This window comes from Coregonus lavaretus (assembly GCF_964263955.1).
Source record: "Coregonus lavaretus genome assembly, chromosome: 6".
Taxonomy (NCBI): Eukaryota; Metazoa; Chordata; class Actinopteri; order Salmoniformes; family Salmonidae; genus Coregonus; species Coregonus lavaretus.
Genome location: NC_139993.1, coordinates 45,802,494 through 45,826,188, shown reverse-complemented (window position 1 = coordinate 45,826,188; position 23,695 = coordinate 45,802,494). Strand labels below are relative to the sequence as shown.

General features: G+C 47.1%; 1 protein-coding gene across 1 annotated transcript; it reads right to left on the bottom strand.

The window, feature by feature from the left end:
* Positions 1-35: 35 nt before the first annotated feature.
* LOC311130778 (delta(24)-sterol reductase-like) lies at positions 36-18,485 on the bottom strand (the record flags this gene model as incomplete). The annotated part of the gene is given in 10 exon segments (XM_084163576.1): positions 36-189; positions 315-493; positions 812-1,009; positions 1,523-1,580; positions 1,582-1,664; positions 1,789-2,052; positions 2,810-2,928; positions 17,552-17,657; positions 17,752-17,891; positions 18,245-18,485. Coding segments are annotated over 10 exon segments (1,542 nt in total).
* Between the last annotated feature and the right edge of the window lie 5,210 nt (positions 18,486-23,695).

The following is a 23,695-nucleotide window of genomic DNA, read 5'->3' as shown; positions in this document are numbered from 1 at the left end:
GGGATGGCAGATGTTAAAGGATTAGGGGTCAGAGGTCAGTGTCGTGCAGCTTTGCAGATCTTGTCGTATACCTCAGGGAAAGCGTCCTGACAGCCCAGCTCCTTTCTCAGACGGTGATACAACGTCCCGTCAAACATCTCCCAGAACTCACTACGCTCCATGTACACATCAGCATACAGCATCTGGAACCTAGACACACACACACATTCAAACATACATACGTCAGCACAATCGGAAGCCTTACTCCCATCGTTCCATATAGACCCTCATCATACAGCTGTTGGGGGTGTGTATGTGTGTGTACAGAAACTTACCCATGCACCTCTCTGACAAACTGCTCCAGCTGTCTACATGAGGCTTTAGCCTTGAAGTGTTTAACCCTGGGTTCTCCGTACGCTCCGATGTCCACATACAGCTCTGCCTCCTCACCTTTAGGATGAACCATCCCCCGGCCCGGGGGGAGCACGAACGGACACAACCACAGAGGGTACACCTGCAGGGAGGGACATACCAACTTAGTTACAACCCTACAATGAGACAGTCACACCCTTAAAACAAGATATACCAACTCAGTCACTCACCTAAAATTAGATATACTGTACCAACTCAGTCACTCCCTTAAAATGAGATAAACCAACTCAGTCACACCCCTAAAATGAGATATACCAACTCAGTCACACCCCTAAAACGAGACATACCAACTCAGTCACACTTGTGTGTGTTTAATGTATTAGGGTATGTTACGCTGAGGAAGCATGCAATGTAGCTATGTGTCTTATGTGAAATGTACTAGTTTGTGTGTGTGTCTTACATGGATGTTCTGGTGGAAGCGTGCGATAGCGGTCTGGATGTGTTTCATGGGGACCAACATGTCCTGGACAACATGGTGTTGCTCATACAGTTGTCTGATGGTCTCTCCCTGGGTCAGCTTCAACAGAGAGATCTTAGGAGGAACCATCCACCCAAACAACCACCGGAACACTGGGTGGTTACCAAACGGGATGATGTCCTGGAGACAAAAACACACACACATTCATGTTTACAGCAATCAGCTTTCCAGCTCCACAGTTGTGTCCAGTAGAGAAAATATGTTTTGAAATGGAACAAAACACATTTTGGTTTTCTATTTCAGAAAGTGTGGCTATTATATGTCCCACTGAACACGACCCTGGTCTATGCCTCATATATAACGGAAGGGGTTGGGGGGGGGGGGGGGGGGGGGCTGTAAAACTGCCCCTTTACCCCTCCTCCCCATCAACAACATCATCAGTCTGTCAGAGAAAAACTAGACATAATTTAAGGTTATGGTAAGGAAGAATTACCAGCAAACCACACATGGTTTCCTAATGGCAGCGTGCGTGTGTGTGTGCATGTGTGTCTGTACATTAGGGAGACTAATGCAGAGTTATGTGCTGGGGGAGGAGATGATGACATGCTGAAATCTGCAGGATAAAAGGGTCACTTTGTATCATCTGTCTAATGCACTGTGTGTGTATGTATGTGTGCATTTGTGTGTGTGTACCTGGAGCTCCCAGAAGATGGATCGTGTGTGTCTGTGGTAGTAGTGGCGTAGAGGGATTATCCACTGCTGTGTTGTTCTTTGTCAGGTAACTCTCAACGTGCTTGAAGAACCACGGCTTATAGTGCAGGCCGATCTTGTTGATCTGAAACACACACACAGTGCAGGGTTATGGTTAGATCTTGCAGACAGACAGCACTCTTCTCCTCTCTTGTCCTTCTGATCGTACCATGTCATTCTTCCTCTATTTCTCTTTTTCTCTTTCTCACCTGGTCAGGTTCAGCCGTGTCAGTCATAGTGCCAGTCATGATAACAGCTTCGTCCAGTGAGTACTGCAGTCCTTCTACAAACGTGTTGTTCTTGTCCTCAGACGCCTCACTGAACCGACGGCAGATGTTCTCCAGCCCTCTGACTGGCTTATACTGCAGACCAACCCAATACCTTGCCGGGACGATCTTTATCTCCGTGGCAACCAGGAACCCCAGAGTTCCACAGGACCATGGAACTGCGTGGAACAGGTCAGAGTTCTCCTCCTGTTAGAGAACCCCCCCCCCCCCCCTCCAACACACACACACAGAGAACATCAGTTTCCCTCCTGTAACAGTGCCACATAGCAGATTCCTTTCCTTCTCTCTCTCTCTAGTTGTACTGTGGACCCTTTGTTTCCAGATTAACTGCCATTTCCAGTGGTGTTGGCTTTATGTTTTCTGAAGGACTGGAGGCCTGTAGCTTTGCTCTGTTAGTTACAGAACTGGAGGCCTGTAGCATTGCTCTGTTAGTTACAGAACTGGAGGCCTGTAGCATTGCTCTGTTAGTTACAGAACTGGAGGCCTGTAGCATTGCTCTGTTAGTTACAGAACTGGAGGCCTGTAGCATTGCTCTGTGAGCTACAGAACTGGAGGCCTGTAGCATTGCTCTGTGAGCTACAGAACTGGAGGCCTGTAGCATTGCTCTGTTAGTTCCAGAACTGGAGGCCTGTAGCATTGCTCTGTTAGTTACAGAACTGGAGGCCTGTAGCATTGCTCTGTTAGTTCCAGAACTGGAGGCCTGTAGCATTGCTCTGTGAGCTACAGAACTGGAGGCCTGTAGCATTGCTCTGTGATCTACAGAACTGGAGGCCTGTAGCATTGCTCTGTGAGCTACAGAACTGGAGGCCTGTAGCATTGCTCTGTGAGCTACAGAACTGGAGGCCTGTAGCATTGCTCTGTGATCTACAGAACTGGAGGTATTGCTCTGCTCCGACAACAAGGTTCTCTTAAAGATCCGAGCAGTAAAGAGAGCTCTGCTCACCTCAGTGCAGCGGACCAGGCTGCCGTCAGCCAGCACCAGCTCAAAGGCAACACAGATGTGCTGGAAGAGTCCGTAGATATGAGAGGATGACTCTATACCTGTACCCATCACCAGACCTCCTGTAGATAGAGAGAGAGGGAGAGCGAGAGGGCTTAATTATTTAGTAAACAAAAGACAATTGGGGCATACTAGTGCTCAGGGACACAGTCAAGATACAACACCAACAGTACAGGATACACAACAACAACACTTTAGGGACTTGGGGAACTCAATCTCCTCACAGGTGAAGAAGCAGAGAGCAGCGTAAACACTCAAACAGTTTGTCAGTTGTGTGTGTGTGTGTTTGTGTGTGTCAGTCTCTGTGGAGTTCCAGATGAATCTACAGCGTGCTGATGGGAAAACATTAAGCTGTTGATCTAACATTTATGGATCCGGAAAACCATTATGGAATCTGATCCAGGAGCGCTGTGCACTCCGAAGCAATTTCCTCTGAGTTTCACCCTCGGAACTCTACCATCTATAAACCATCTATCCTCTAATCCAATAAGAGAGGGTGATGATGCTCCCAACAGGAAATAAACAACCCTGATGGATAAGATGCCATGGAAACACTCAGCTACAGAGGGGTATACTACAAAGCAGAAAAATGAGTTAGCCAGCTAACTTTGATCAACAACCAGAAATAACTATTGATTTTCTGGTTCATTAAGAAAACTAAATTTAGATATGTGTTTTTGGTTGTTGAGTCAATTAGTCCATGCCCATTTCAAGCTTATCTTTCTAAAAAATATATATATATATATATATATATATATATATATATATATATTTCAGAATATTTAGGCAAGTCAGCTGACTAACTCATTGATCCTACTTTGTAGTATACCCCTCTGGATGGCAATCTGTCAGTCGTTGTATAGAACAACATATACCACCATATATCACATCCGAACAACAATATATACCCAATTATTTCTATATACACTAGATGACTGACATGGGGCGCTGTGTTGAAGCCACCGTGCCTCCCAGAAATGTTCCATATGCACAAAAAGCTTATTGCTCTCAAATTTTGTGCACAAATTTGTTTACATCCCTGTTAGTGAGCATTTCTCCTTTGCCAAGATAATCCATCTACCTGACATGTGTGGCATATCAAGAAGCTGATTAAACAGCATGATCAGTATTTCTGTCTGTAATAAAGCCCTTTTGTGGGGAAAAACTCATTCTGATTGGCTCCCCAGTGGGTGGGCCTGGCTGCCAAGTGGGTGGCCTATGCCCTAGAAGGCCCACCCATGGCTGCACCCCTGCCCAGACATGTGAAATCCATAGATTAGGGCCTAATTTATTTATTTCAATTTACTGATTTCCTTATATGAACTATAACTCAGGAAAATCTTTGACATTTTTACATGTTGCGTTTATATACAGTACCAGTCAAAAGTTTTGACACACCTATACTCAGTCAAGGGTTTTTATTTTTACTATTTTCTACATTGTAGATGTAATGAATACTCAGGGAGAAAAAGGTGTAGATTCACGCGCAGAGCGCGGCAGGTGTTTATTTAGCCTCCGCAAAAGGCAGGAATCGTGGTCACAGGCAGGCAATGGTCATACACAGGTAGGCAAACAGGCAGGAGAATCAAAAACTAAGACTGAAGGCTATAACTGGTTCTCACAAACGAGCTAGGAAAAGGCTTAGAGTCAAAACGAACAATACCTCACAAGGCACAAACAGAATGAACTGAACTAAATAAGGCACTAATGAGACCAGGTGAGTAACTAACACAGGTGAAATCAATGAACAAAAATGAAAGACAGGGCTACGTTCAAGAACACAAGGTTGACTAAGAAAATAAATACAGAACCTTACAGTAGAATAATAGTGAAGACATCAAAACTATTAAATAACACATATGGAATCATGTAGTAACCAAAAAAGTGTTAAACAAATCAAAATACATTTTATATTAGAGATTTTTCAAATAGCCACCCTTTGCCTTGATGACAGCTTTGCACACTCTTGGGATTCTCTCAGCCAGCTTCACCTGGAATGCTTTTCCAACAGTCTTGAAGGAGTTCCTACATAAGCTGAGCACTTATTGGCTGCTTTTCCTTCACCATGCCGTCCGACTCATCCCAAACCATCTCAATTGGGTTGAGGTCGGGGGATTGTGGAGGCCAGGTCATCTGATGCAGCACTCCATCACTCTCCTTCTTGGTCAAATAGCCCTTACACAGACTGCAGGTGTGTTGGGTCATTGTCCTGTTGAAAAACAAATGATAGTCCAAACCAGATGTGATGGCGTATCGCTGCAGAATGCTGTGGTAGCAATGCTGGTTAAGTGTGCCTTGAATTCTAAATAAATCACAGACAGTGTCACCAGCAAAGCACCCCCACACCCTAACACCTCCTCCTCCATGCTTTATGGTGGGAAATACACATGCAGAGATTATCCGTTCACCCACACCGCGTTTCACAAAGACACGGCGGTTGGAACCAAAAATCTCAAATGTGGACTCCAGACCAAAGGACAAAATTCCACCGGTCTAATCTCCATTGCTCGTGTTTCTTGGCCCAAGCAAGTCTCTTCTTATTATTGGTGTCCTTTAGTAGTGGTTTCTTTGCAGCAATTCGACCATGAAGGCCTGATTCACGCAGTCCCCTCTGAACAGTTGATGTTGAGATGTGTCTGTGACTTGAACTCTGTGAAGCATTTCTTTGGGCTGCAATTTCTGAGAATGGTAACTCTAATGAAGTTATCCTCTGCAGCAGAGGTAACTCTGGGTCTTTCTTTCCTGTGGCGGCCCTCATGAGAGCCAGTTTCATCATAGCGCTTGATGGTTTTTGCGACTGCACTTCAAGAAACTTTCAAAGTTCTTGAAATGTTCCGTATTGACTGACCGTCATGTCTTAAAGTAATGATGGACTGTCGTTTCTCTTTGCTTATTTAAGCTGTTCTTGCCATAATATGGACTTGGTCTTTTGCCAAATAGGGCTATCTTCTGTATACCCCCCTACCTTGTCACAACACAACTAATTGGCTCAAACGCATTAAGAAGGCACACCTGTTAATTGAAATGCATTCCAGGTGACTACCTCATGAAGCTGGTTGAGAGAATGCCAAGAGTGTGCAAAGATGTCATCAAGGCAAAGGGTGGCTATTTGAAGAATCTCAAATATAAAATATATTTTGATTTGTTTAACACTTTTTTGGTTACTACATGATTCCATATGTGTTATTTCATAGTTTTGATGTCTTCACTATTATTCTACAATGTAGAACATAGTAAAAATAAAGAAAAACCTGTGAATGAGTAGGTGTGTCCAAACTTTTGACTGGTAGTGTATATATATTTTTTACCCCCTTTTTCTCCCCAATTTTGTGATTACGATCTTGTCACATCGCTGCAACTCCCCAACAGGCTCGGGAGAGGCGAAGGTCGAGTCATGCGTCCTCCGAAACATGACCCGCCAAGCCGCGCTTCTTAGCACCCGCTCGCTTAACCCGGAAGCCAACTGCACCAATGTGTCGGAGAAAAACACTGTTCAACTGACGACCGAAGTCAGCCTGCAGGCGCCCGGCCCACCAGAAGGAGTCGCTAGAGCGCGATGAGCCAAGTAAAGCCCCCCCCCAGCCAAACCCTTCCCTAACCCGGACGACGCTGGGATCGAACCCCAGGCTGTAATGATGCTGCAACACTGCGTGCCTTAGACCGCTGCGCCACTCGGGAGGCCTGCGTTTATATTTTTGTTCAGTATAAATTATATTATGTGAACTAAACACAAAAATTTTAATAAATATATGTAAAAACATTTAAAATATAATTGTTTGAGATTACTAATGTTACTGTCCCCACTGCAACAACACATACAGTGGGGGAAAAAAGTATTTAGTCAGCCACCAATTGTGCAAGTTCTCCCACTTAAAAAGATGAGAGAGGCCTGTAATTTTCATCATAGGTACACGTCAACTATGACAGACAAATTGAGAATTTTTTTTCCAGAACATCACATTGTAGGATTTTTTATGAATTTATTTGCAAATTATGGTGGAAAATAAGTATTTGGTCACCTACAAACAAGCAAGATTTCTGGCTCTCACAGACCTGTGTCACGCTCTGGCTCCGGGACTCTGTAATTTGAGCCAGGGTGTGTTCATTCGTTGGGTGTATTTCTATGTTTGTATTTCTGTTGGGTTTATTTCTATGTTTGGTCAATGACTCCCAATCGGAGGTAACGAGTGTCAGCTGTCGGCTCGTTATCTCTGATTGGGAGCCATATTTAATCTGTATGTTTTCCTGTGGGTGTTGTGGGTTTTTGTTCCGTTTCGGTATGTTTAACCGTTGGACTTCACGAGTCGTGTTTTGGTTTGTTCGTTAATTAAAATAAAGTCATGTTTGTATCACACGCTGCGCCTTGGTCCGCTTCCTGTAACGACGATCGTGACAGAAAAACCCACCAAGATGGGACCAAGCAGCGTGTCCAGGAGCCATCGCCGGGGAGATCCCTCACAGATCTCCTTCGCCTCCTGGACTGGGTCAAGCCGAGTGAGGAAGAGAGGGGCTTGACATTATGGCAGAAGGGCGAGAAGCTGGCGAGGGACATGGAGACCTGGGCCACGGGTAGGAGAGACGCCCCGAAAATTTTTAGGGGGGGGCTCACGACGGCGGACCAGCAGGAGGCCGCGATAGAGCGGTCCAGTGGGTTGCCGGAGAAGGCCGCCGGGTTACGGGGGCCACTGGTCAAAGAGGGGATGGAGGAAGTAGAGGCACGGCGAGAGGTACTGGCGTGTGTTGCCAGTCCGGTCCGGCCCGTTCCAGATCCCGGTGTAGGGCCAGTGGTGTGTGTCCCCAGTACAGTCCGGCCCATCCAAGCTTCCCGCACCAAGCCAGTGGTGTGCGTCGTCAGTCCAGTCCGGCCCATTCCTGCTCCCCGCATCAAGTCTGTGGTGCGTCTCGTCAGCCCGGCTCTGCCCGTTCCTGCTCTCCGCACCAGGTCTGTGGTGCGCGTCGCCAGTTCAGCCCGGCCTGTCCCTGCTCCCCGCATCAAGTCTGTGGTGCGTCTCGTCAGCCCGGCTCTGCCCGTTCCTGCTCCCCGCACCAGGTCTGTGGTGCGCTTCGTCAGCCCTGTCCGGCCCAGTCCTGCTCCCCGCACCAAGTCTGTGGTGCGTTTCGTCAGCCCTGTCCGGCCCGGTTCCGCTCTCCGCACCAAGTCAGGGGTGCGCTTCGTCAGCCCGGTCCGGCCCATTCCTGCTCCCCGCGCCAAGGCAGTGGTGCGCGTCGTCAGCCTGGTAAGGCCCGTTCGTCCTCCACGCACCAAGCCAGGGGCGCGTGTCGTCAGTCCGGCTCCGGCCAGCGGGGCTAGACAGGACCAGGGGTACTTTGGGGGGTGGGAGAGGAGGTGGGGATCAAGGCCAGAGCCAGAGCCACCGCCGAGGAGGTATGCCCACCCAGCCCTCCCTTGTTTAGCCCGTATTGAGGCGCGGTCGCAGTCCGCGCCTTTAGGGGGGGGTACTGTCACGCTCTGGCTCCGGGACTCTGTAATTTGAGCCAGGGTGTGTTCATTCGTTGGGTGTATTTCTATGTTTGTATTTCTGTTGGGTTTATTTCTATGTTTGGTCAATGACTCCCAATCGGAGGTAACGAGTGTCAGCTGTCGGCTCGTTATCTCTGATTGGGAGCCATATTTAATCTGTATGTTTTCCTGTGGGTGTTGTGGGTTTTTGTTCCGTTTCGGTATGTTTAACCGTTGGACTTCACGAGTCGTGTTTTGGTTTGTTCGTTAATTAAAATAAAGTCATGTTTGTATCACACGCTGCGCCTTGGTCCGCTTCCTGTAACGACGATCGTGACAACCTGTAACTTCTTCTTTAAGAGGCTTCCACTCGTTACCTGTATTAATGGCACCTGTTTGAACTTGTTATCAGTATAAAAGACACCTGTCCACAACCTCAAACAGTCACACTCCAAACTCCACTATGGCCAAGACCAAAGAGCTGTCAAAGGACACCAGAAACAAAATTGTAGACCTGCACCAGGCTGGGAAGACTGAATCTGCAATAGGTAAGCAGCTTGGTTTGAAGAAATCAACTGTGGGAGCAATTATTAGGAAATGGAAGACATACAAGACCACTGATAATCTCCCTCGATCTGTGGCTCCACGCAAGATCTCACCACGTGGGGTCAAAATGATCACAAGAACGGTGAGAAAAAATCCCAGAACCACACGGGGGGACCTAGTGAATGACCTGCAGAGAGCTGGGACCAAAGTAACAAAGCCTACCATCAGTAACACACTACACCGCCAGGGACTCAAATCCTGCAGTGCCAGACGTGTCCCCCTGCTTAAGCCAGTACATGTCCAGGCCCGTCTAAAGTTTGCTAGAGTGCATTTGGATGATCCAGAAGAGGATTGGGAGAATGTCATATGGTCAAATGAAACCAAAATAGAACTTTTTGGTAAAAACTCAACTCGTCGTGTTTGGAGGACAAAGAGTGCTGAGTTGCATCCAAAGAACACCATACCTACTGTGAAGCATGGGGGTGGAAACATCATGCTTTGGGGCTTTTTTTCTGCAAAGGGACCAGGACGACTGATCCGTGTAACGGAAAGAATGAATGGGGCCATGTATCGTGAGATTTTGAGTGAAAACCTCCTTCCATCAGCAAGGGCATTGAAGATGAAACGTGGCTGGGTCTTTCAGCATGACAATGATCCCAAACACACCGCCCGGGCAACGAATTAGTGGCTTCGTCAGAAGCATTTCAAGGTCCTGGAGTGGCCTAGCCAGTCTCCAGATCTCAACCCCATAGAACATCTTTGGAGGGAGTTGAAAGTCTGTGTTACCCAGCGACAGCCCCAAAACATCACTGCTCTAGAGGAGATCTGCATGGAGGAATGGACCAGCAACAGTGTGTGAAAACCTTGTGAAGACTTACAGAAAACGTTTGACCTGTGTCATTGCCAACAAAGGGTATATAACAAAGTATTGAGAAACTTTTGTTATTGACCAAATACTTATTTTCCACCATAATTTGCAAATAAATTCATAAAAAATCCTACAATGTCATTTTCTGGAATTTTTTTTCTCATTTTGTCTGTGTACCTATGATGAAAATTACAGGCCTCTCTCATCTTTTTAAGTGGGAGAACTTGCACAATTGGTGGCTGACTAAATACTTTTTTCCCCCACTGTACTTAAATACATGTAATTTTGTCCTTGAAACATTGAATTGAAATACTGTAGAATTCCATTCCTATCAAGGACTGGTCCTTCTGGGGAGTGCCAATATGGCCGACCGTTGGCTTCAAAGTAGATGTTGGCCAGGTTAAAATGCAGGCTACAGATGAAGGTGCTCCCATGTAAAATAGTGAAGTCAGGGCCCTCATCTCTTCTAATTGGTCTCAAGTCGCATCCTTGGGAAGTCGTGAAATCTGAGGTATGGGTGTTTTTGTTTGTTGTCGGAACAAAAAGGGACACTACATTTTAGCAGACGCTCTTATCCAGAGCGACTTACAGTTAGTGAGTGTTTTTTCTTTTCTTGTCATACTGGCCCCCCGTGGGAATGGAACCCACAACCCTGGCGTTGCAAACGCCATGCTCTACCAACTGAGCTACATCCCTGCCGGCCATACCCTCTTCTACCCTGGACGACACTAGGCCAATTGTGCGCCGCCCCATGGGTCTCCCGGTCGCGGCCGGCTACGACAGAGCCTGGATTCGAACCAGGCTACAGCAATGCAGTGCCTTAGACCACTGCGCCACTCGGGAGACACTACAATAGCATCAGTGAGAGGATTGTGCCGCCATTATGCTAGCTTGCTAACTCTGCGCTGTTGCTAGTGACCAGAACATAAACCGGAACATAAACAACACCGCTTTGCTGAACTTCCGTTCTACAAACCCGGAAGTGTGAAAGAAGCCAATGGCCAATACATAGCATCAGCAATCCAGGGTTTATATATACTACCGGCCAAAAGTTTTAGAACACCTACTCATTCAAGGGTTTTTCTTTATTTTTTTACTATTTTCTACATTGTAGAATAATAGTGAAGACATCAAAACTATGAAATAACACATATGGAATCATTATATTAGAGATTCTTAAAATTGCCACTGTCACGACTTCCGCCGAGGCTGCCTCCCCTCCTTGTTCGGGCAGGTTTCGGCGTTCGGCGTCACCGGCTTACTAGCTACTACCGATCCATTTATCATCATTCCATTTGTCTTGTCTTCAATCACACACACCTGGTCCTTATTCCCTCATTAGTCATGGTATAAGTGTTCCCTCTGCTTCCTTGTCTGTGTGGGTGATTGTTTGTTTGTGGAGGTTAGTGAAGCTCGGTGGAGCTCGTGTATTGTGTATCGACGGGAGTATTTTTCCTGTGTGCCTTGTATTTTCCAGTGCACCTGTTTTGTGCCCTGGAGTGTGTTTGACGCATTTCTGCGTAAACCTGTATATTTATCGGATTAAAGCCTGTTATTCTGTGATTTACCCTCCTGCGCCTGACTCCTTCATCACCACCTCATCACAGAATCATCCACCCGCTATGGAGTCAGCAGGAGAGACGCACATGCCTGGAGTCGTGGAACGGGTCCAGGAGCATTCAACTATGCTAGCCAGCTTGGGTGAAGCGATGGGTCGGGTTCTTCAGGTCGTCCAATGCTTGTAGAGGAGAGAGCCCGATCCGTCGAGACCAGCTGGTCAACCGGATCCCGCCACCTACACCCCAGCACCAGGAGGGATCCAGATATCCCGACCAGGGGAGTTTGACGGGACAGCGGTGCTGTGCCAAGGATTCCTTCTCCAACTGGAGCTCTACTTCTCCAGCATCCGACCGTTTCCATCGGAGCGGGAGAAGGTGTCCGCCCTAGTCTCCTGCCTCTCGGGGAAAGCCCTGGAGTGGGCCAACGCGGTGTGGAACGAAGGAGGAGCCGGGTTGGAGAACTACGGTGAGTTCGCTCGCCTCTTCCGGGAGGTCTTCGATCACCCGCCCGAGAGGCGGGCGAGCGGCTGGTCCACCTGAGGCAGGGGAAGAGGACTGCGCAGGACTTCACATTGGAGTTTCGGACGCTGGCAGCGGGGTCCGGGTGGAACGAGCGGGCCCTGATCGACCATTTCCGGTGCCATCTGCGGGAGGACGTCCGACGGGAGCTAGCCTGCCGAGACACCATGTTGTCCTTCAAGAAACTGGTGGACATGGCTATTTGTTTGGACAACCTGCTGGCAGCCAGAGGACGTCCTGGTAGGGGTCTGCCCGTTTCCACCCCGGACGACTCTGATCCCGAGCAGATGTAGCTGGGTGGAGCCGCCGGCCGAGAGAGCGGAGAGCCCTCTGCTGTGCACTGTAAAATACACATCTCCTTTCCTGAGCACAGTGTCACTCTGGTGGCACGAAGGGACAATACACCACACGTAGTAGTCAACGTTATTTTGGACCGGGAGGCGGCAGGCAGGGCACTCTCGCATCACCCCAGGTATCGAACACCCACACTCGTTCAGAGCCCTCTGCTGCGCACTGTAAAATACACATCTCCTTTCCTGAGCACATGGTAGTTCCCCAGTGTAAGGCGCTAGTCGATTCAGGCACAGCTGGGAACTTTATGGACGGGGCATTCGCACACCGTATAGGCATTCCATTGATTCGCCTATCCATTCCACGCCCCATCAGAGCACTTGATAGTCGACCATTAGGGTCCGGGTTGGTTAAGGAAGTTACTGCACCAGTCACCATGATTACCCAGGAGACTCATTGTGAGCAAGTTATTTTTTCCATTATTGAGTCTCCTGCTTTCCCTGTGGTATTAGGTATCCCTTGGCTAGCACTCCACAACCCCACCTTCTCATGGCCGCAGAGGGTTCTCACGGGGTGGTCGCGAGAGTGTAAGGGTAGGTGTCTAGGTGTTTCCGTTGGTGCAACCACGGTGGAAAGTCCAGACGGTACCTCCACCGTGCGCATTCTTCCTGAATACCTCGATCTGGCGCATGCGTTCTCTAAAACGCAGGCGACTAAATTACCACCTCATCAGGGGATTGCGCGATAAAACTCTGGGTAGACGCTGTACCTCCCAGGAGTCATATATACCCCCTGTCACAGGCTGAAACGGTGGCTATGGAAACATATGTCACTGAGTCCCTGCGCCAGGAGTATATACGTCCCTCCACTTCACCCGCCTCCTCGAGTTTCTTCTTTGTGAAGAAGGACGGAGGTCTGCGCCCGTGCATTGATTATCGACCGCTGAACAGGGAGACGATAAGATTTAGTTATCCTCTCCCCCATTCCTTCAGTGATTGAATCAATGCATGGGGCGCACTTCTTCACCAAATTAGATCTCAGGAGTGCGTACAACCTGGTGCGTATCCGAGAGGGAGATGAGTGGAAGACAGCATTCAGCACAACCACGGGGCATTATGAATACCTGGTGATGCCCTATGGTTTGATGAATGCTCCCTCAGTTTTCCAGTCCTTTGTGAACGAGGTGTTTCGGGACATGCTTGGTCGCGGTGTAGTGGTCTACATCGATGACATCCTGGTGTATTCCGCTACGCACGCCGAGCATGTGTCTCTGGTTCGCAAGGTGCTGGCCCGACTGTTGGAAAATGACCTTTATGCTAAGGCAGAGAAGTGTATGTTTTTCCAGCAGTCCGTCTCCTTCCATGGATACCGCATTTCCACCTCAGCTGTGGAGATGGAGGGAGATCGCATTTCAGCCGTGCATAATTGGCCGACTCCAACCACGGTTAAGGAGGTGCAGCGCTTCCTTGGCTTTTCCAACTACTATCGGAGGTTTATCCGGGGCTTTGGCAAGGTCGCAGCTCCCATTACCTCCCTGTTGAAGGGTGGACCGTCCCGGCTCCGCTGTTCTGCTGAGGCTGAGCTGGCCTTCAGCAAACTGCGGGTCTGTTCACCTCAGCCCCAGTACTGGCCCACCCCGATTCATCACTACCGTTCGTAGTGGAGGTGGATGCGTCCGAGGTTGGGATAGGAGCTGTCCTGTCTCAACGCTCGGGTACGCCACCCAAGCTTCGCCCCTGTGCGTTCTTCTTGAAGAAGCTCAGCCCGGCGGAGCAGAACTACGGCGTTGGTGATCGGGAGCTGTTGGCTGTTGTCCAAGCCTTGACCGTGTGGAGGCATTGGCTTGAGGGGGCAAAACACCCTTTCCTCGTCTGGACGGACCACCGTAACCTGGAGTACATCCGGGCAGCGAGGAGGCTGAATCCTCACCAGGCCAGGTGGGCCCTATTCTTCACCCGGTTTGATTTAACTCTATCATACATCCCAGGTACGAAGAACGTGAAGGCAGACGCGCTGTCCCGGCTGTATGCCCAGCGACAACACTCCCATACTGCCGGCCTCCTGCATTGTGGCGCCGGTAGTATGGGCAATGGACACGGATATAGAGCAGGCATTACGCACGGATCCCTCTCCACCTCAGTGTCCAGATGGCCTACAGTACGTGCCTGCTCTTATCCGTGATCGTCTGATCTACTGGGCACACACGTCACTCTCCTCTGGTCACCCAGGTATCGGCCATACAGTGCGCTGCCTGACCGGAAAATACTGGTGGCATACCTTGGCTAAGGACGTGAGGGTGTATGTCTCCTTCTGCTCTGTGTGCGCCCAGAGTAAGGCACCTAGGCACCTCCCAGCTGGTAAGTTACAACCTTTACCAGTTCCACAACGACCATGGTCTCACCTAAGTGTTGATTTTCTAACTGATCTTCCCCTCTCCCAAGGTAACACCACCATCCTGGTCATTGTGGCCCGCTTTTCTAAAGCCTGTCGCCTCCTTCCTCTGCCCGGTCTCCTCACGGCTCTGCAAACTGCGGAGGCCCTGTTTACACACGTCTTCCGGCACTACGGGGTACCAGAGGATATAGTGTCTGACCGAGGTCCCCAGTTTACGTCCAAGGTCTGGAAGGCATTCATGGAACGTCTGGGGGTCTCGGTCAGCCTGACCTCTGGGTTCCACCCCGAGAGTAATGGGCAGGTGGAACGGGTAAATCAATACGTGGGTAGGTTCCTGCGGTCCTACTGCCAGGACAGGCCGGGGGAGTGGTCGGTGTTCTTGCCATGGGTAGAATATGCCCAGAACTCTCTCCGGCACTCCTCCACTAACCTAACACCTTTCCAGTGTATTCTAGGTTACCAACCGGTTCTGGCACCGTGGCACCAGAGCCAGACCAAGGCTCCTGTGGTGGATGACTGGTTTCGGCGCGCGGAGGAGACATGGGATGCTGCCCACGTTCACCTCCAACGCACTGTGCGTTGTCAGAAGGCCAACGCTGACCGCCACCGCAGTGAGGCCCCCGTCTTTGTACTGGGGGATCGGGTCTGGCTCTCGACCCGGAATCTGCCTCTCCGCCTGCCCTGCCGGAAGCTGAGCCCGCGGTTTGTGGGGCCGTTCAAAGTCCTGAGGAGAGTCAACGAGGTCACTTATAGGTTATTACTCCCCCCTGATTACCGTATTAACCCCTCGTTTCATGTCTCTCTCCTCAGGCCGGTGGTAGCTGGTCCACTTCAGGATGCTGAGGTGCGGGAGGTCCCTCCACCTCCTCTGGACATCGAGGGGGCCCCGGCGTACTCTGTCCGTTCCATCCTGGATTTGAGGCGTTGGGTGGGGGGCCTTCAGTACCTCGTGGAGTGGGAGGGGTACGGTCCGGAGGAACGGTGCTGGGTCCCGGTGAGGGATATCCTCGATCCCTCCATGTTACGGGATTTCCACCGTCGCCATCCGGCTCACCCTGCTCCGCGTCCTCCTGGCCGTCCCCGAGGCCGGGGTCGGCGCGCAAGGGGGGGTACTGTCACGACTTCCGCCGAGGCTGCCTCCCCTCCTTGTTCGGACAGGTTTCGGCGTTCGGCGTCACCGGCTTACTAGCTACTGCCGATCCATTTATCATCACTCCATTTGTCTTGTCTTCAATCACACACACCTGGTCCTTATTCCCTCATTAGTAATGGTATAAGTGTTCCCTCTGCTTCCTTGTCTGTGTGGGTGATTGTTTGTTTGTGGAGGTTAGTGAAGCTCGGTGGAGCTCGTGTATTGTGTATCGACGGGAGTATTTTTCCCGTGTGCCTTGTATTTTCCAGTGCGCCTGTTTTGTGCCCTGGAGTGTGTTTGACGCATTTCTGCGTAAACATGTATTTTGCGGATTAAAGCCTGTTATTCTGTGATTTACCCTCCTGCGCCTGACTCCTTCATCACCACCTCATCACAGCCACCCTTTGCCTTGATGACAGCTTTGCACGACCTGGAATGCATTTCAATTAAAAGGTGTGCCTTCTTAAAAGTTAATTTGTGGAATTTCTTTCCTTCTTAATGTGTTTGAGCCAATCAGTTGTGTTGTGACAAGGTAGTGGCGGTATACAGAAGATACCCATTTTTGGTAAAAGACCAAGTCCATATTATGTCAAGAACAGCTCAAATAAGCAAAGAGAAACGACAGTCCATTATTATAAGACATGAAGGTCAGTCAATACGGAACATTTCAAGAACTTTGAAAGTTTCTTCAAGTGCAGTCGCAAAAACCATCAAGCGCTATGATGAAACTGGCTCTCATGAGGACCGCCACAGGAATGGAACACCCAGAGTTACCTCTGCTGCAAAGGATAAGTTCATTAGAATAACCAGCCTCAGAAATTGCAGCCCAAATAAATGCTTCACAGAGTTCAAGTCAAAGACACATCTCAACATCAACTGTTCAGAGGAGACTGTGTGAATCAGGCCTTCATGGTCGAATTGCTGCAAAGAAACCACTACTAAAGGACACCAATAAGAAGAAGAGACTTGCTTGGGCCAAGAAACACGATCAATGGACATTAGACCGGTGGAAATGTGTCCTTTGGTCTGGAGTCCAAATTGGAGATTTTTGTTTCCAACCGTCGTGTCTTTGTGAGACGCGGTGTTGGTGAACGGATGATCTCCTAATGTGTATTTCCCACCATAAAGCATAGAGGTGGGGGTGCTTTGCTGGTGACACTGTCTGTGATTTATTTAGAATTCATGGCACACTTAACCAGCATGGCTACCACAGCATTTTGCAGCGATACGCCATCCCATCTGGTTTGGGCTTAGTGGGACTATTATTTGTTTTTCAACAGGACAATAACCCAACACACCTCCAGGTTGTGTAAGGGCTATTTTACCAAGAAGGAGAGTGATGGAGTGCTGCATCAGATGACCTGGCCTCCACAATCCCCCGACCTCAACCAAATTGAGATGGTTTGGGATGAGTTGGACCGCAGAGTGACGGAAATGCAGCCAACAAGTGCTCAGCACATGTGGGAACTCCTTCAAGACTGTTGGAAAAGCATTCCAGGTGAAGCTGGTTGAGAGAATGCCAATAGTGTGCAAAGCTGTCATCAAAGCAAAGGGTTGCTATTTGAAGAATCTCAAATATAAAATATGTTTTGATTTGTCTAACACTTTTTTGGTTACTACATGATTCCATATGTGTTATTTCATAGTTGTGATGTCTTCACTATTATTCTACAATGTAGAAAATAGTATAAAATAAAACAAATATCTTGAATGAGTAGGTGTTCTAAAACTTTTGACCGGTTGTGTACATCATTGCATATACCACCATATATACCTTTTAACAGCCATACAACAATATATATAATATAACTCAAACCCATATACAATAAAATATACCACCATACACCATAAAACCTTAGCCAACAATATATGCTGATGATATGCAGATGTAATGGTAATGAGTTGCATAGCGTACCGACAGTGAGGTCGTCCAGTTCTGGCAGCACAGGCAGAGTCCAGCCCATGGAGTTGAGGAGAGCAGTGATCTGACCCATGTTGACCAGGGGCTCCACATGAACCACCTGTTGTACATATACTTGCCCGGGTCATACAGGTTTACACACACATACATACTTTTATATACAGAGCTACAGTGTGTGAGCATGTGTGTCCTACCTGTCTCTGTGTGTCCACCTCCAGTATGTCCATCATGTTGATTAGGATGTTCTTGTTGGTCTTCTTGTATTTCCCCACTCTGAGAGAAACAGTCAGCCAGCCGGGCCGACCTATACACATGTGAGTCTCCCCCCCAGTCACTGCAGTCTCTCTCACACACACATATACACTCACACACACTGCTATCATCGGGTGTTATCAGGGATCTGTGTTTAAAGTTTAGACAGACGCACTCACACACACACATTGGGGTTAGCGAGGACATGTGTGAACGTCCAGATTATAGATAACATAACATGATAGATATAGACTTTAGAATGTCTGCTCTTCTGTAATAGCACTGCTCATATAAACTCATAAGCCTCTTCATGTAGAGTAGTAGGCCTGGTTAGGTAGGCTAGTCAGTGAAGAGGGGTGTATCCACTGGTTTTAATAGATTAGTTAACCTATTTTAATAGAGATGCAATTTGCATCATCGTTGCAATTTAGCCACATGCCCTAACCTGTCTCTGGATGTCCCGCACGCGCTGGTCGTGCTGTTTTGGCGCGGAACACATCTTGAAGATGAGCCACGCGCGCAGGTAATAATAGACATCAAATATGACTGATAGTGGCAGCAGAAATAGACAGACGAATATCCATCTCTGGTGAACGATCACGTAGTCTAAGCCTTTCATCTTGATCCACAACAGAAAGAGAACTACCAGTCCACCGAGATACAACAACGGATCCATCCACCCTGCTCTGCTGGTCTACTGGCCTGATGATGGTCTAGTTAAGACTGTTCCAGAGAATAAATCCCTTTTATGAACAATCGATTTTCTATTGCCTTTAGTTGGGAGCACGCGATGCAAGATTTCTAAGCTTCTGCTTTTTAAAATCCACATAGATCCTCTATGCCAACACATTCACTAAAGGCACACACCGCTACACAGACAGACAGATGTGTAAATGTTGAAGTTAGAATCCTGCCACTCATGTCGTTCTCTCTGATAGGCGAGTCTGGCTGTGGGGTCGGCTAGCCCCGCCTATGTTGGAGCGCTTCGTCCAATCAGAGAGCAGAAATCCCGTCACACCATTCACCCTGCGCATACCTTCATTAACATGCAACAGTTAAGTAATACAGTGGATACAACTTTGTTAAAACCATTCAACTTCACTGATATCAAACTAGGCCTACAGTAGTTAAGCATTATTTCAATAACCTATTTATTATAACTTACATATAACTACAAGAGTAATTATAGATTTTATTTAGCGGTATTATATAACAATATCACTACCATAAACCAGGTAATAAAACTACACTGATTATTACATGAAACCCTAACCAATGCTAAATCTAACGCATTTAACTACAGTGCTTTCAGAAAGTATTCACACCCCTTTACTTTTTCCACATTTTGTTGTGTTACAGCCTGAATTTAAAATGGATTACATTGAGATTTTTTGTCACTGCCCTAGACACAATACTCCATCATGTCAAAGTGGAATTATGTTTTTCAAATTTTTTATAAATTAATACAAAATGAAAAGCTGAAATGTCTTGAGTCAATAAGTATTCAACCCATTTGTTGTGGCAAGCCTAAATACATTCAGGAGTAAAAAGTTGCTTAAAAAGTCACATAAGTAGCATGGACTCATTCTGTGTGCAATAATAGTGTTTAACATGATTTTTGAATGACTACCTCATCTCTGTACCCCACACATACAATTATCTGTAAGGTCCCTCAGTCGAGCAGTGAATTTCAAACACAGATTCAACCACAAAGACCAGTGAGGTTTTCCAATGCCTCGCAAAAAAGAGCACCTATTGGTAGATGGGTAAAAAAAGCTGACATTAAATAGACCTTTGAGCATGGTGAAGTTATTAATTACACTTTGGATGGCGTATAAATACACCCAGTCACTACAAATATACAGGCATCCTTCCTGACTCAGTTGCCGGAGAGGAAGGAAACCACTCAGGGATTTCACCATGAGTCCAATGGTGACTTTAAAACAGTTACAGAGTTTAATGGCTGTAATAGGAGAAAACTGAGGATGGGTCATCAATATTGTAGTTACTCCACAATAGTAACCTAATTGATTGAAAAGAAGGAAGCCAGTGAATGTTCCTGAGTGGCCGAGTTACAGTTTTGACTTAAATATACTTGAAAATCTATGGCAATATTTAAAAATTGTTGTCTAGCAATGATCAACAACCAATTTGAAAGAGGTTGAAGAATCTTGAAAATAACAATGGGCAAATGTTGCACAATCCAGGTGTGGAAAGCTCTTAGAGACTTACCCAGAAAGAGTCACAGCTGTAATTGCTGCCAAAGGTGCTTCTACAAAGTATTGACTCAGGGGTGTGAATACTTACACTACCGTTAAAAAGTTTGGGGTCACTTAGAAATGTCCTTGTTTTCGAAAGAAAAGCAATTTTTTTGTCCATTAAAATAACATCAAATTGAATAGAAATACAATGTAGACATTGTTAATGTTGTAAATGGCTATTGTAGCTGGAAACGGCTGATTTGTAATGGAAAATCTACATAGGCGTACAGAGGCCCATTATCAGCAACCATCAGTCCTGTGTTCCAATGGCACGTTGTGTTTGCTAATCCAAGTTTATCATTTGAAAAGGCTAATTGATCATTAGAAAACCCTTTTGCAATTCTGTTAGCACAGCTGAAAACTGTTGTGCTGATTAAAGAAGCAATAAAACTGGCCTTCTTGAGACTAGTTGAGTATCTGTTGAGACTGGTGTTCCATTAAAAATCTGCCGTTTCCAGCTACAATAGCCATTTACAACATTAACAATGTCTACACTGTATTTCTGATCAATTTGATGTTATATTAATGGACCAAAAAATTGCTTTTTTTCAAAAACAAGGACATTTCTACGTGACCCCAAACTTTTGAACGGTAGTGTATGTAAATGTGATATTTCTCTATTTCATTTTCAATACATTTCTAAACATTTTTAAAAACATGTTTTCACTTAGTCATTATGGGGTATTGTGTGAAAACAATTCTATTGAATCCTGTAACACAATAAAATGTGGAATAAGTCAGGGGGTATGAATACTTTCTGAAAGCACTGTACTACCATATACCATAACCATACTTTGAGGTAGGTCTATATACATAGCTTTAGCGACATCTATGAACTGTCACTGTGATGGGAGGGAATTCTGACTGATTGGTTTCAGTTAAGGTGTTTTCACATCTTCAATGAAAATCAGTTTAATTCACTTTCAATTGTTGGGTCATATAAAAAAGAGTGAACATGAGAACGCACATACACCCAGGCATGCAAACATGCACACACACACACATGAATGGACCGTTACTAGGCTGGTGAGTGGTACACACACATTAGGCAGAGGGTGGGGCGCCAGTAAGGATCCTTAATGGGCTCTGCTGTCAGCTTGTCTGTCTCTCCAGTCCGGAACACACACCACACACACTCTCTCTCTCTCTCTCTCTCTCTCTTGCTCTCTCTCTCTCTCTCTTGCTCTCTCTCTCTCTCTCTCTCTCTCTCTCTCACTCTCTCGCTCTCTCAACCACACACATACTCAGCCCTCCCGGACGATGCTCTCCTGCTTTCAGAGAAAATGTGTCTTTATCTAAGAAACTGTATTATATTTACAGTTTTTCATGTGAGCCTCTGGATATCATTGGAAAATATGTCTCTATTATTCTAAAAGAAATTGATGGAGATCATTTCATCTTTTGTCTTAATTTCATTATCCAGCCTGGAAGGAATAAAAGAAAACCAACATTTCACCCATTTTATTTGTCTTACTACCTGGAGGTAATGGGACTATGTTTTTAAACTTTAACTCTCCTTTAACTTCAGCTCCATTCATCATCTCATTGCTTCTTGAATCCAAAATAACCCACACGGAAGCACACTTGGAATTGGACCTGGTCTTATGGAACTGACCGGGACAGAGCACGCCTAACGGGGGTTAGGGTTATTTACCAGGGGGTTACTCCACTGGGAAGACTAATATTTGCCATCCCCGGTGGTCCCATGGAGAGGGAGATGCCTTCCCTACACCACAGAGACTAACACACACCGTCCCCGGGGGTCCCAGAGCGATGCCTTCCCTCCACCAAGCAGCCATCTTCCTCGGATTCTTCCTCATCGTGACAGGCGGCTCCACTGCCTTTCTCACCTCCCCTCAGGTGGGTACTATAAAGAAATACAATGTGAAATGTATTATTATTATTGTTATAATTAATGTTAATATTAATATGATGTTGTTATGATTGTAGAGTCGCCTGCAGGCCTTCTCTCTGTGCTGTGTGGTTCTGGGAGCCATCATGCTGATTCTGGGGCTGTTCTGGGCCATGAACAACAAGAACCATGTAGAGTACAGCCAGGGAGAATACCCCAACATTCCCCACTATCCTCACCAGGGAGAACACCCCAACTATCCCTACCCACACCCAGACCTCAACTACCTTGGCCGGTACGCCCATCCTGACCTGGGCCACGTCCTCTTCAGCCCCCCTGGTCCTGTTGGACACTTCCCAGAGTCACAATCAGCCCTGCTGCAGAGGTGTATAGCATCCTTCTTGAATTGGTATTGTTGAATTTAAAGGTCCAATGCAGCTGTTTTTATCTCAATATCAAATAATGTCTTGGTAACAATTAAGTACCTTACTGTAATTGTTTTCCATTAATATGGTAAAAAAGAAACAAAAATAGCTTCTTACCAAACATAAATCCCTCATGCAAGAATTTTGCTAGGACTGTCTGGGAGTGTTCTGAAACTCCATCCCACCAAAACAGGCAGACATTTCAGGCGGTATTTTCAAACAGTTCTTACACTGAAAGGGCATTATAATAATTTTCACAATTTCACAGTATTATTCCAGACTCATAGCGTGGACTTATACTCACCGGCCAGTTTATTAGGTACACAACCCATTCACTAAAATGGATCTCTTCTACAAACAGTGAGTCACCTGGCCATGGCTTGCTATATAAAGCAGGCAGATAGGCATCAAGGCAAAACGAGTGACCTAAGCGACTTTGAGTGTGGTATGATTGTCGGTGCCAGGCGTGCCGGATCCAGTATCTCAGAAAGGCCGCCCTCCTGGGCTTTTCCCGCATGACAGTGTCTAGGTCGAGGGTTTATCGAGAATGGTGCGACAAGCAAATAACATCCAGTCAGCGGCAGTCCTGTGGGCAAAAACAGCTCGTTGATGAGAGAGGTCGAGGAGAATGGCAAGAATCATGCAAGTTAACAGGCGGGCCACAAACAGACAAATAATGGCGCAGTACAACAGTGATGTGCAGAACGGCATCTCGGAATGCACAACTTGTCAACCCTTGTCACGGATGAGCTATTGCAGCAGTCGACCACACCGGGTTCCACTCCTATCAGCTAAAAACAAGAAGACGAGGCTCCAGTGGGCACATGATCACCAATACTGGACAATTGAGGAGTGGAAAAACATTGCCTGGAACATGACAGCGAGTTCAGTTTACACTCAACCCAAAGAGCATCTTTGGGATGAGATGGAACGGCTGCTCGCAGCATGAATGTACCGCCGTACAATCTGCAGCAACTGCGTGATACCATCGCGTCAGCATGGACCAACATCCCTGTAAACGTTTCCGACACCTTGTAGAATCCCCCGAATAATTCAGGCTGTTCTGGAGGCAAAGGGGGGTCCGACCCAGTACTAGTACCTAATAAACAGGCCGAGTGTATATATAAAACAGGAAAATCACGTTTTTGGCTGCACTGGGCCTTTAAAGTGCATAAAAGGTAAAGGTCACAACGCACTGTGCATGTACTGTAACTGTCCTTTATGTGGGTGTGTGTGTGTGTGTGTCTAGGACCGAGCACCAGCGGCGAGGTGTGTATGGGGCTGATGATGTGGACTACCCCCCGCTCAGCCCCCCCTCCCACTATCCTCCCTGGCTGGGCCCCCCACC